The 13,583-nt window shown below is 48.6% G+C and overlaps 3 protein-coding genes across 12 annotated transcripts in view; 2 read left to right on the forward strand and 1 right to left on the reverse strand.

The window, feature by feature from the left end:
* LOC118514286 overlaps nucleotides 1-10,030 on the forward strand; it is a 56,234-nt gene extending 46,204 nt beyond the window's left edge. For both annotated transcript variants that reach the window (XM_036061028.1, XM_036061029.1), the window contains one exon: nucleotides 1,868-10,030. In XM_036061028.1, coding sequence (XP_035916921.1) covers nucleotides 1,868-6,726 — 4,859 coding nt within the window. In that variant the 3' untranslated portion in view covers nucleotides 6,727-10,030. The remainder of the gene's footprint in view (nucleotides 1-1,867) is intronic.
* Nucleotides 1-13,583, reverse strand: part of LOC118514290 — a 163,555-nt gene that overhangs the window by 107,111 nt on the left and 42,861 nt on the right. The gene's annotated exons all lie outside the window — the stretch shown is intronic.
* LOC118514289 (eEF1A lysine and N-terminal methyltransferase homolog) lies at nucleotides 10,818-13,158 on the forward strand. 2 transcript variants are annotated; one of them, XM_036061038.1, is made up of 2 exons: nucleotides 10,818-11,234; nucleotides 11,305-13,158. In XM_036061038.1, the coding sequence occupies exons 1-2, from the start codon at nucleotides 11,020-11,022 to the stop codon at nucleotides 13,124-13,126; spliced, it is 2,037 nt and encodes a 678-aa protein (XP_035916931.1). In that variant the 5' UTR covers nucleotides 10,818-11,019; the 3' UTR covers nucleotides 13,127-13,158. The 2 variants fall into 2 exon arrangements, with proteins under 2 accessions (XP_035916931.1, XP_035916932.1); XM_036061039.1 differs by having other exon boundaries at nucleotides 11,095-11,238.

Raw genomic sequence — 13,583 nt, forward strand, 5'->3', positions numbered from 1 at the left:
CTTGGGGCCGCTACACAAGCGCCGCCTTGGCTTTTCTTGCCTCGAATTGGAAATCCCTTTTCGCAGACCACCGTCCAAGCACGAAACGGTTTAAGGGATTTGGACCGTACTGGGGGGGGGGGGTTCGGTAGCGCATTCTTTGGTTGGGGAAATTTATTTGCTGTATGTTGCCAAGAGAAGACGAAAGAAAGCTAACGTAAAAACAAAAGAATGTCCACATAAAGGTAAAGAGAACAGGGCGGACCAGAGCTGGGTGGGAAACATACAGAGAGCACAAAAATTCAAAAGTTGGCTAAAAATGAAGATTCTACAGAGCAACAAAAAAGGTGAAACAAATCTTAACAAAAAAACGGAGCTCAAAGAGTGCACAATATTAAATCGGGTACCGTTCCTGCCTCTTATTGTTGTTCCTGGAAAACTGGCTGGCTTAAGGATCGTATCCTTAAGAGCGTAGGAACACAGCAACACACAGAACGGAATAGAGAATACAATCTCGAACAGTTTACGTCGAAGCATTGGAGAAGGTACACAACACCGACCTTCTCTTCCCAACATCGTTCCGGAGGGCAAAAAGTCGACACAAGCCCGTGATGATGGCCAAGATGATGTTGATGATGGCTAAAAGGTAAACTCGTTCGCCCCGAAGCGAAGCGGGTGGACTTTTAATCGGTAAAATTTTAAATTATTTTCCCTCCGGTGTCCTGTGTTGGGAAAAAGGGGTCAGTTTTTTCCCATTTTTTTTCTTCTTGCATTTGTTCCATCCTAATGGATAGTTAGTGCGAGAGACGAACGAAGCGAAACGGTTGAAGCATCTAAAGCAGCTTATCCAACCTGATCTTTTCTTTTCAAACACCATTCTTAAGGCACTCGTTCCCTTGGGAGAACACACAACCCCGTACGGTGGCTGAGGAAAATGAATTGCTAAAATAGTTTTCCCAATACTGCTTCGCCCAGCCCCAATTTGCTCCACTCCAAGATCGGTCGTGGATACACACAAACGTCAGCATCTGCATATCTCGTTCCTATCTCGTACCACAAGGGAAAACTGGCCCAACGTTGTCCATTTCTTTTGCCACCGATGGCCGAGACTTCTTTTCGTACCTTGACAGACTACGTCTAGGGTCGGGGTTACGGTGAGCGGAACCGGTTTGCCGTATGCTGGTCGTTCATCCTTCCACTTTTTCGAACAGAGATTCTTTAAAACGGTAAACTTTCCTTCTTTCGATGGGGGATGAGTTTGGTGAATGGAACCAGCTGGTTGGCCGCAGCATACAGAGTACAGATAGTAGACTCTCCCACACCACCACACCTTTTAATCGTCGTCGGTGTGTCTTTTATTGGTGATGTCGACCACCGAGGACCTTGGGACTGTTTCGTATCCATCCGGTCTGGAAAGCAGGTGCATACAGGATGGTGAAGATTTTGTTTACAAACAAAACGACGATAGCCGGGTAGAAGGTCTCGTGCAAGCCGGATTCAGTTGAACGAGAGCGTGTCTCCCTTTGGCGTGTCCCTGAGTGGATTACCGATACTTTGTTGTTGAAATCGGGTGACAAATGCTGGGTGGAAAATACTGGGGACCCTTAGAATTGGTTTACTGCAATGTATCGACGAGTTAAAAATAAGGCGCCTGCAGGTATGCAATCCGTATTGCAAAAGTGCATCTTTAATACGTTACTAACAGTTTGCGGGGGATGATTTTAGAGGATGTGCTTCTTTAGGTCTTCTCTAGTGTGGTCTGCTGAAGGGTTAAACATTTCCCCCCAAAATCAATCAAAATCCTAAAAATTACAAAAATATTGCATACTTTCAGGCGCTCATTTACCGATCGTTTCTAATTGACTTTTCCGCTTCTCACTCTTTTCAGGTATTTTTCTGCACATCTGGAAAAACCCGCCCCGATACGACATGTACAAAATGCTGGTGGACAAACGCAAACTGCTCCTCTATCTCGGTGCCGTTACAAACGAGCTGAAGAAGATACTCGCCCTGCCGGGCAACCAGGCCGCCCGCAGCACCAGTAAAACGTCCACTTCATCCACAACCTCGCCAGAAGAAAGCAGTACCTCCGGTGGAGCCAGTCCTTCCAGTCTTAGTTCCGGGGGTGAAAAAAGCTTCCCCAAAGCTTGCCTTAAGTTTCGCTGGACGAACGACAGAAACCGGGAGCTTATGTTCTGTCACTACGTTGTTGCCGGTGGTGAGTGTGACGGCGAGCAATCGAACTACCGTGCCCGGTTACACGAGCTGTGGGTAGAACGACAGCGCGCACAGGAACCTCTTGACGGCTGTGTCACCGGAGAGCAAGCACCCTGGGACCTTACCGAACAGAACCTACTGACACAGCAGCGTAAAATTGTGCGTGACCAGCTGCTGCCCGAGGACGTGCGTCGAAGGACGGAAGCGGAAGCGCTCAGCTATCGGTACTATCTGCGTACCAGCCTGCCGAAAGTGTCGGACAGAAATCGCAAAGTGTTCCGTAAGATGACGAAAAGCTATCGGCGTATGAGGGAGCTGCACGCCATCAACCGGGCGCTCGGGTACATCGACTCCGTATCGGAGCTGTCGGACTGGTCGAGTGATCGGGAAATTAAAACGCTCGCAATCAAACGGGTGGTACAGGTGGTTTGTGAAACTATCCGGCACGGACGTGACACACCGATCATCACCAGGCATCAGGAGTGTTTTGTGAATGTGCTAACACCGCAACGGATACTGGGCGATGCTCGGATACGTGACTATCTCTCGCACTACCGACGGGGTAGTGATCTGTTGGCAGTACTTACCGCTGGTTACGCTCGCGAAGAAGATCGTCAAGACCACCTGCACATCAACGATGACTCGCTGGACTGTGAGGAGCTACATCGCCAGCTGCACATTCTCCGCCATCTGTTCCTGTACGCACGAAACCTTCTGCATGTGCTGGCCATCAAAACGCTCATCAATCGGTTGTACGATAGCAAAAGTCTGGAGGAGATCAAGTCCTATTACGCGTACCTTTTCCGCCACAATCCGGCCGAACATCTGCAGCAGCTGGAATGCGCTCCGTTCCCGTTGCTAGAGATCCGTGTACTAATGGAGGCGATCGATGCGGAGTATCGCAGGGCGGGCGTTCCCACGAACGATCACATCCACCGGATACGCACAAAGCTCACCAAAGAAATCAACAGCTACAGGACGCTTCACCAGCACTTCAACAACACGATCCTCATGGTGGAGGGACTCATATCGAAGATCAAATCGAACCACAGCTACGACAAGCTCCGCCACGTCTTTCGATCTCATCTGAAAGTGTTCCAACCGCACCGTACGCTCGATACGCAATTTTTAGTGCAACTTCGCAGTGCCCTTCTAACATACTTTTACCACGAACTACCGGACCTGCGGCATAGAAGCGAACTGGAGCGAAGGATAGCGCTGCTAGTGTGTCGCATGCTGTACACAATCGATAGACAACTTTACCAACGATCGTTCGCGTCTCGTGGACCTCTTACGGTGCATCTCACAGGAGGTGGGAACTCACTGCTCCTGAAACGCCTCGAAGAAGCAACCGGACAACAGCTGTCCTACCTAACCAAAGATCCCAACTTCTGCAAACTGCAAGATCATCCCGAGAAGCGGTACGATCTGCTTCGGCAGCTTCTGCGACGCCACCGTGTGCTGTACAGTGCTAACCTCCTAGCCGATCTGCGCCGCGACGAGGAGCGCGAAACGGAGGAAAAGGTGTCCCAACTTCAGAAGCTGTTCCTAGATCAAAACATGAACATGAAACCGTTCGAGCGGGTGGATGAAATCGCTTTCGAAATGCTAATGCTTGAAGCGACCAGTGCCCTATCGGCGAAGCTAGTCGACAACCGGGAGAGCCTGTGCAACTATCTTCCAGTACTAACGGGACGGAACCTGCGCAACTACCTCGCACACGGTCACATCACGTACGAGCTACTGATACCGAACACGGGACCGAAAACGATCCTGCTCAATGCGCTCAGCGTGATCAAGCTGTCGAAGAACATCATCTCGGAGATCTACGATCGACATGGGTGGCAGTTTGCGGAGAAGCTCGCCCTGGTGAAACACCAGGAAAGCATACTCGGTGGCTTTCGGTATCAGAACTGTGGAGAGATTCGGGACACAATCCGGAAGGAGGCGTACCTGCTCGGTCGCAATCATCTTAACCACGGCATAGTGGATCACCTGGTACAGCACCAGAGCTGTATGCTGTTGGGCCATCTGCTGGACTTCGGGAAGGTGGATGAGTTTCTCAAACCGCTGTCCTACCTGATGGAAAACGTTAGTGCGATACCGTGTGGGCGGCCCCTGTACGACATTCTGGCGGATGTTCCATCCCGCGTACAGTTCTGCTACAGCCTGGCGGTGCTGAGCAACGACGAGGACATTCTGTCAAAAATTGTGGCCGACTTTGGATACGGACAGATCGACGCTATTCCGATGGTGTTCAACTTTGATCGGTTGTTTGCCAGCTTTCTGGAGACGCACCCGGACTACAATGTGAATGTGGAGAGCAACGCGGAGATACTACACTACGCCGTGATTTCGGGTAATGTGGAGCTGCTGAACCTGTTGCTCGATCAGTGCCATGATCTTAACCAGCGCGACGAATGTGGACAAACACCGCTCGATGTGGCCTGTAAGCTGAGCAACGTGGAGATGGTGAAGGCGCTCACGAACGCCGGCGCTCGTTGGTACACGAACGGTGAGCATGGTTACAGTCAGTATTCGTGGATCTTCCTCAACAACGATCAGGACGCGATCGTGTTTCTCAAGAACAACGAGTTGCTTAGTGCCAAAATAGCTAGTGCGTGTGTCGATCTATTTCTCCAGTACTGTGACGATTCGAACGAGGAGATCGTGGAGTTCATGGTGGCGAATGAGGCGGTCAAGTACGCGAGTCTCTACCCGAAGATCGTCACCTTTCGACGACTGAACGTGTTACGTTTCGTGATCGAAAACGATCGTAAGGTGAAAAGTAACATCAATCGGAAGGATGCGACTGCGCAGGGACTAACACCACTGCAGATTGCTGCCCGCAAAGGATTTCCCGATGTGGTCAAGGTACTGATCGGGCATGGTGCTAGCGTACAGCTGCGTGACGTGAACGGGAACAGTGCGCTACACTTTGCTGTGGAGTGTGGATGTGTAAAAACGGTACGGTTACTCCTGCGGCACGGTGCCAGTGTCAGTGTAAGGAACGCTTTGGGGAAAAGCCCACTAGAACTAGCGATCGCGAGTGAACATAGGAAGATTATCCGGATGTTAGTGAAGAGTGCGCAAAAGGTGGAAAGTCTAGCGCTACCGGAGCGATTACGCGATCAGACCGTAGTGGATGACCTGCTGCATGTGACCAAGCAGTTCGAGTACTGTCTTTCGCCTGCCGATGTCAGCAGCGATAGCTTTACGCCGCTGCATCATGCCCGAGCGGAGAGCGCGATCGTACACTACCTGCAGTTCTTCGAGATCGATGTGGCGAGCCCTCGCTTCCGTACGACTCCTCTCCATCTGGCCTGCCTTTGTGATGAACCAGCGCGTGTAAAGGCTCTGCTCAAGCATGGTGCCGATCCGCTGCTAGCCAACGGGGAAGGCTGGACACCGCTCCTGCTAGCAGTAAGTAACCGTAGTGTATCGATCGTACAAACATTGCTCCAACACGACACATTCAATCGTCAACCAGCCAACCGAGAAGATCTCAACGCTGTGCTAGCGATCGCAATCAGGAAGCAATCGATCGACATCGCTAATCTGCTGCTCGCGAAAGGAGCCTCGATCGATACGATCGGTAAAACGCTAACAGCCCTATCGCCGACGCACCGAGGTAGCACTAAGCACCAGCAACCGCAGCATCCCCATCAGCTGTTCTTCTGTGCTGCACGCGAAGGCTACAACCGGATACTGGAGTATCTGCTCGAGAGTGATCTGTTCGAGGTGAACACAAAGGATACGATCGGTTCCACCGCTCTGTTCCACGCGCTCTCGCGTGCACCACTCGCAACGCTCGACATCTTGGTCCGGCACGGTGCGGACGTGGAGCACTGCAACCAGTTCGGCCACAACGTACTCTCGATCGCCGCCATGAACAATCGGCTCGATGCGCTACAGTACTTCGTGAACAACTTCCCCCCGCTGGTGGACCGCTTTCTCGATGCAGTGGAAGCTGACACTAAGAATTCCGTCCTACACTTAGCCGTACTGCGCGGTGCGCTCGATATCGTGCGGTACTGCGTAAAGCTGCATCGGGCAGGTGACGTCAGTTTGGATGCGCAGAACAAGGAAGGCTTTACGGCACTTCACATCAGTGCACAGACGGGGCACGAGGCGATCTTCGGGTATTTGGTGAGCCACGGGGCTAACGCTACCATACCCTCGGCTAATGGGCAATCGATCCTGCACACGGCTATCTGCAACCGGAACCTTGGCATCGTTCGTGCCATCCTGCGGGCTGGCGTTCTACCGCTCGACCGTGATCTGTTCGATCATGAGCAACGGTCACCCTTGCATTATGCCGTCTTTTCGCGTCAGGTTGAGGTTGTCCGTGAGATATTGAAACTTCCGACGCTGCCACTGAATCACGCTGACGCACGGGGCAATACGGCGCTCCATCTGGCGGCTGAGTTCCAGTATGTGGATATCTACAATCTGCTCCAGAAGCGTGTCGACAATGAGCTGCGGAACGGAAATGGGAAGCGGGCGATCGATGTGCTGCTGCGCAAGTAAATATGTAAATGTTATTTAAAATCTGTACAGCCATTAGTAGAAAGTGGAAGTAGGTGTGTACAAGAAATACTTAAACCTTATGGTGAGGTGAACTTTTAAGAACTCGTTTGTGCTCGTGGGAAGAATTGTGTACAGGAAGCTACTATTAACTACTAGCTAGTGGCAATCACGCGAAAGAAAGACTGTTGTAAGTTTCCACCTGTCCGTTGTGGAGTTCTACATTCAAATCGCCCGTTAAGAGGGACTTGCTGCAAACTTACAACAACCGTTCTTTCCGCCATTTTATGTACTTCATCTTGTGTTTTACGTCGCACACAGGGACACGGCGGGATGTGTGAAAAGATAGCAAAAATTGTATTGTCTATATACATAGAAAGAGGAAGCTAAGCGCTCTAAACAAATATTATCTATACTTAAAGCGAAAATCGTTCATATGTGTAACGTGTACGTGTATCAAACGGCAATAGGTGGTCCCGGATTTTTGTTTCTCCTCGCACGACACGATTCTCTAGCTAAATGTAACAAGCGACAACCAACCGTCTCTGTCAACCAACTATGTCATCAGCGATCCATTTTTGTGTTTCCTTGTGTGTCAAGCAATCGTTTTTTTCCTTTGCCGATAGGAAGCTCTACTGAGCCTGAGTCGAGTGAAGGCGCACGCAAACGATGGTGGACAGGTCCGGTCCGGTAATACAGCCACTACTTGCACCCGATCAACCACACACCACCATAATCAATATATCCACTTACTCTCTTGCGCAAGGGAGTAACTCACATTAAATGCACAAGCATCACCAAAGTACGGATCGCCCATGCTTTACTTCGCGCGCCCCAACACAACTAAAGGGCTGTCAGCTGTCGTTCGATTGACAGGCGCAATAGATTTTAAGTAACCAAACCACACACACACACATAAACTACTTGTCGTATGCAATAGTAAAATCTGCCATGTACAATCGCAAAACTCGGCCACCATCCACCGTGGGAGGTTCACAAATGGGAGGACATCGTGTTTGAAAATCGCCAGTCAAAATCGCAGCACAAACCGATGACCTTTGTACCATTTGGCCTTCCATTGTTTTTGGGTGGATGGAGAAGGTTTGGCAAACCGGAACACTAGCATCGCATCGCAGCTATGCCTGTTGACAAAGCTGCTGCTGAAAGGTGCCGGTGGTTACTCGTGAGATCGGTATGTCGTTGCGATTGCATACTGTTAGGCGTTTTTTCAACTCTAGATACCGTTGCGCTTAAAGTAGGCAATCTGCATGACATAATTACCTGCATAACATAAGAACCGTTACAGCTAGCTACCACTTTCTTAAGCAGTTTTGTCGTGCCGGATAGCTTGCAAGCAATTGTAAGAAACAATAGTACCAAACCAGTCAGTTACAGTGCTTATCAATACAGTTTACGTTTTCCGCCACAATAACCAATCTACAAATAATACCAAAGCTCACATATAGTAAATAGTAAGAAAGAACGTGAGGCACACCCAGTAAGTGTGTCGAAACGCCCGCTCCTCTCAACTCATGTTAACCGCAGCGACAGCGGGCAGCCCTATTAGGGGGCGTCTGCAGTTAAGCGTGGGATCTGACATGGCATCCGTACTGAGGTGATGTTCCGAACTACAAAAATCAACACCGATTTAAAAAAACCACTACATAGCCGATATAACATAAGCAGTACCGACAGCGGTACACCACAACTACAATAGAATGGATACTCCCGTACAGATTCACACCGATTCCGAAGGGCCGATCGGTTGACGAGGAATAGAAGCTGGTGTTGGTAATCTTGATTCCGGTAAGCTTGCTATTCTTCCGCCAACTGACGGTTCCGCAAAAACAAACCTATACAAAAACAACAATAGTACCGACAGTTCTTGCCAATAGTAAGCGTGCTGGAGTTCTCATCCACGGGGAAGGGAACAATTGTCCAAGTTTTACAGCGACAAGTAACATTTCATCCGTCACAGAGGATACGATCGAACGGTCAGGGATCCTCATTGCATGGCTTTTCGGTTATCGGTTTTTGTGTGCCGTTTTTTTAATAAGTACACTAATCTAGTCATTATTCATTTACAGTGCAAAAGGCCACAGGGGGGTCCAAAAATTTATTTTCAACACACAGTTTCAGTTTTGAGTTTTGTAAGCCGAGTTCTAAATTGGTTAAAACAAGGCAAAGTTACACCTGAAGCCATACTGATGCACGATCCCTGATCGATGATCGATCGACAGCTGAGTAAAGAGAGGGTTTTGTTTAATGATAAAATTCATGCTAGGGAGTCACTAAAATACAAACATGCTCCAATTGCTTAGCATGAATTGTATCATTATATTTTTTTTTGAAAACGCCATAATTTTATAAATGTAAGCAAACACACGCACTCAAATATTTCGGCAAGTTTTGATACAACTTTGAGACATTCATTCTAACCACAAATAGAGCATAATTTGGAACTTATAAATCATGGACGGAAGGAATTGGAAAAATTAATATAAAACTCTAAGTCAAAGTGTATAAACATAGTAACACAAATGATGACAAGCAGACAGGCACAACAGAAAAATCGCAAACAATCAAAGAGAAAATCGTAACTGTACTACAATGTTGCCAAGAGGAAACTTAACCCGAGCATATGGTTCAGCATGGAACATTACACTACTTTCACACAACAATGTAACAATCAATGTTAAAACAACAGTAACAGAAGGCCAATGAAGGAAACTGAGTAAGATAGCGCAAACGAAAGCCGTAAAAAGATATATAAAAGTGCGAAACTACAAGCAAGTAAGTTGTAAACCGATAGGTACGCCAAATGGAAGCGCAAATAAAGCGCAAGGCAACAGGAAAGTATTTCAAACACGTAAGTTGTTAAACCTACACCTTTGTTAAGATCATATAGAGTATGTTTGAGTTCGGTTTGTTCGGGCACTGGGCACTGAGTAGGGGCTGGCAACGTAAGAAAGAAATTAATAGCAACAAAAAAAGTATAAAAATCCTACCAGAAAGCACATTTGATGAACCGATTTAGGATATTGTCGTAAAAAACACAATTCCCAGTACTAAAACCGTTAAAAGGAGCGAAAAAAATATAATGTCCAAAACAAACCGCACCAGGGCACCACAGTTGTCCAGCCGTTAGTGAGCGAACCCTTTTGAATCACTTTTCGAACGCCAGTCGAAGTAGTAGCAGTAGTAGGACAGATCCCGTGCGGTGCAGTTGATGCACATGCGCAGGAAGATGATTTCTTTTAAACGAAATAAAATATTTTTTTCCTTTTCAAGTGATTTAAACCATAAACATTTGCTTGCTGTTCATTGAAAGTGTTGAGAAAGAAATTTAATTCAAAGGTTTGCATAAAATTTACGCAAAATGCATTACTTTGCATGATGACTCACCGGTAAGGTTGTGTTGCTTTAGTTGCGCCTATAGGTATGCAATACATTTTTTCAGTGACCTTAGAGCCTTAGGCTTCAGTGAGGGTATAGGCGGAATGGATGTAAAGGTTCTATCTCACAGGCAATTCTCAGCGAGTCCCTTCAGACGAAGCCACTTCCACGAGCTCCCTTATATGAGGCCACTTATACTAGACCTTTACCACTGGGCTCCTTGAAGGAAGCCTCTTATACGAGGTAGTCGGTAGAGCCTAAAGAAGCTGCTTACTTCACCCATTGTATGATCAGCCACTGCATTTTATTAGTCAGCAGCTACGATCCGGTTGGGATTCGATATTCAGTCCTGCCGTGTGCAAGATCATTGCCGTCAGAGACCTCGGAACACCCCAATTCAAAGTAAATAAATACTATATAGACTATTGCATACCTTTAGGCGTCCACACCCAGACATAAGCTCAATCCATGCGAATGAGAAATGTGAGCCTCATTATACTTTGGAAACCGTCTCGTGTTATGGTTTGTGATATAAAAATAAGGATTCTTCAACAATTTTTAAGATTTTATTTCAATATTTATTTTAAATTTAAAAAATGTCCATTCTACATCAGCAAAACAGACGAGTGTGCATGAACAATAACTTTAGTATTGAACCCTGTGACATAGACAGCTTCCCTCCGCCAGGCTGTCACAACAAATCTACTTCCAAAACCGGTCAAAACATAAACATACAAAACTTTGCCCAAAAACACGTGCTGGCTCGCTTTATTCTAGTTTAAAATGCAGTTTTTGTTTGAAACAAGCTGAAAACCAAGTGAAGAACAATCGTAAACTACAATTCCTAGCGGTCCAACACCTTTTTCCTTCCAAACGAGCCAATAATCGCCGTATCGCACAATGAATCTGCTACCCAAAAGTACGGCCGACTTTGGATCGACCGAGTATTGGAACAGCTTTTTCCGCAAGCGTGGTAAGCAAGCGTTCGAATGGTACGGCGAATATCCGGAGCTGTGCGATCAGCTGCACCAGTACATCAAAGTGAAGGATGAAATCCTTGTGGTCGGTTGCGGTAATTCGAAGCTTAGCATGGACCTGTACGATGTGGGCTTCAAGTGAGTGTGGTTTGCTCATTGGAACGATTTCTTCAGTCACAAATACACTATCTTTTTCCGCCTTTCGCAGAAAAATCACCAACATCGACATATCGCCCGTAGTCATTAAACAGATGCAGGAAGCAAACCGTACCACACGGCCCGAAATGGCCTGGAACCAGATGGATGCTACCGCCATGACCTTCCCGGACGAAACATTCTCCGTCGTGCTGGACAAGGGTACGCTCGATGCACTGTTCACCGACGAATCGGCCGAGGTGGTTTCGGTCGTACAGAAATACTTTACCGAAATTGGTCGCGTACTACGGGGTGCCGGGCGGTACGTTTGCATTTCGCTCCTCCAGGAACACATCCTTCGAAAGGTGGTAGATTATTTCCCCTCGGCACACTTTATGCTCCGGATCGTACGCTGTCCCGAAGCAGGCAAAGGCCATGCGGCAGAAGACACTCCCAACGCGGACGGCTCATCATTGGTGGTATTTGCAATTGTAGCGACAAAGCTGAAAAACATCCCGATGCGCGTCCTCGAACTTGGACTGGACGGTAATCACATCGAGCGTGTGCAGCGTCCCGAGGAGCTAATGGCGGGAGTAGCCGCAGCCCAAAAAGCGGCCATGGTTTGTAACGGGTTGGCACGAGGCAGCATCGCCGGTATGGCGGAAGTTTCGCTGGATCTGTTTTCTCCCAGTGAGAAGCAACAGCCACGCTACACTATTCACGTGCTGGATCAGGCACCCAAACGAGGGAATGGAAAGTATGCCGCTTTCATCGTTCCGCAGGGTCGGGAAACGGAATGGCTTTTTGCAACACCGGCCGGACGAAGGAAATTGCAAGAATCGGCAAAGTTTGATCGTCTCGCGATCGTTACCCTTCACCGAGGGCACGTTTACAGCGATCTGGAGGCAGTGAAAACGGAGCTAGGGGAAAGCGTAAAATCTCTCGCGCCTAATGGCCTCCAAGGCGCCTCGATACCGTACCTTTCCATCGGTGCTGAGGTTGGTCGCCGTGAAACGATCCACACCGGGCGCAGTGAACTGTCCGGAGAGTACGTGGTGGAAGAGATCGCCGGTGACAACGGACGTCTCTTCCGGAGGCTCATATTTCTTTCCAACCAATCCGTTGTCCAGTCGGAAGCGGCACTCAAGATGGCTCGTGTGCGTGGAAGCCGAGCGGCCCAGAAGGTGATCGATCCGGGTTATCTTGCCTGTCAGCATCATCTGTTCATGACGGTGGGCGTACAGCTTGCGGCCAACATGACCAGCCCAAGCAAACCGTGCCCCGTAGCCGTGGTTGGGCTCGGAGGCGGCGGTCTTTGTACGTTTATCCGTGAGTGTCTTAAAAACACCACCCTAACGGCAATCGAAATCGATCCGGAAATTGAACAGATTGCGGTCAAATACTTCGGTCTAACACTGGACCAACGTTTGCGGGTGGTTATTGCTGACGGAGTTCAATTTCTAGCGGACGAAGCGGCCCGTGGTGCGCACTATTCCGCGCTCCTGTTCGATGTCGACAGTAAGGATCCGAGCGTGGGCATGAGCTGTCCACCGGCAGCCTTCGTAGAGCGGACTGTACTGGCCAATGTGCGGAAAATTATCGGCGACACGGGACTGTTTGTGCTGAACCTGGTGTGCCGTAACGATAGTCTCCGCGAGACGACGGTTGAAGCGCTAAAGCAAACGTTCCGCTACGTGCTGTCGTATCAGCTCGAGGAGGATGTGAATGAAATTTTCTACTGCACGGATAACGAGCGGCTGAAGGAGGTGACCAACTGGCAGGAACTGCTGCGAACGGCGGCCGACGACGTGAACAAGCTGGCACGGAAGGAAAAGTTAACGATGGAGCAGGAGCTGGTTGATTTGAGTGATTTTATCGCTGCGCTTAAAATATAGGTGTGGTGCAATAAAATATTTGTTAAACAAAATTGTTTAAAACCCCCACTCAAATAGGCGTCACAAAAGGTTCACAATACGTAGGTAAGTAGGTCGCGTTACTCTAATTAATAAAACCTATGGACTAGTGATGGGCGAGTCGACACGAACCTACAGGGGTCGAGCCATCCGTAAGCGACTCGCAATCGTTCGGGTCGTATTCCTAATTCCAGTGAGTTCGAATCGACCCGTAGCGATTTCTGGACGATCCATGGATTAGACCGAACTCGTCGAACCTACGGGTCGATCCGAACGACCAGAACCTAGAGGTCGAACCCAGGGTTCGACCCAAACTAGCTGCACCCATGGGTCAAACTCGGTTCCTATAAGATCGTACTCGACTCCGGGTCGATCCGGGGAAAGAGTCTTATGACCCATCACTACTATGGTCTTTACATTTGATAAAGGCAGATGTTCT

The sequence above is a fragment of the Anopheles stephensi genome, chromosome 3 (assembly GCF_013141755.1).
Source record: "Anopheles stephensi strain Indian chromosome 3, UCI_ANSTEP_V1.0, whole genome shotgun sequence".
Taxonomy (NCBI): Eukaryota; Metazoa; Arthropoda; class Insecta; order Diptera; family Culicidae; genus Anopheles; species Anopheles stephensi.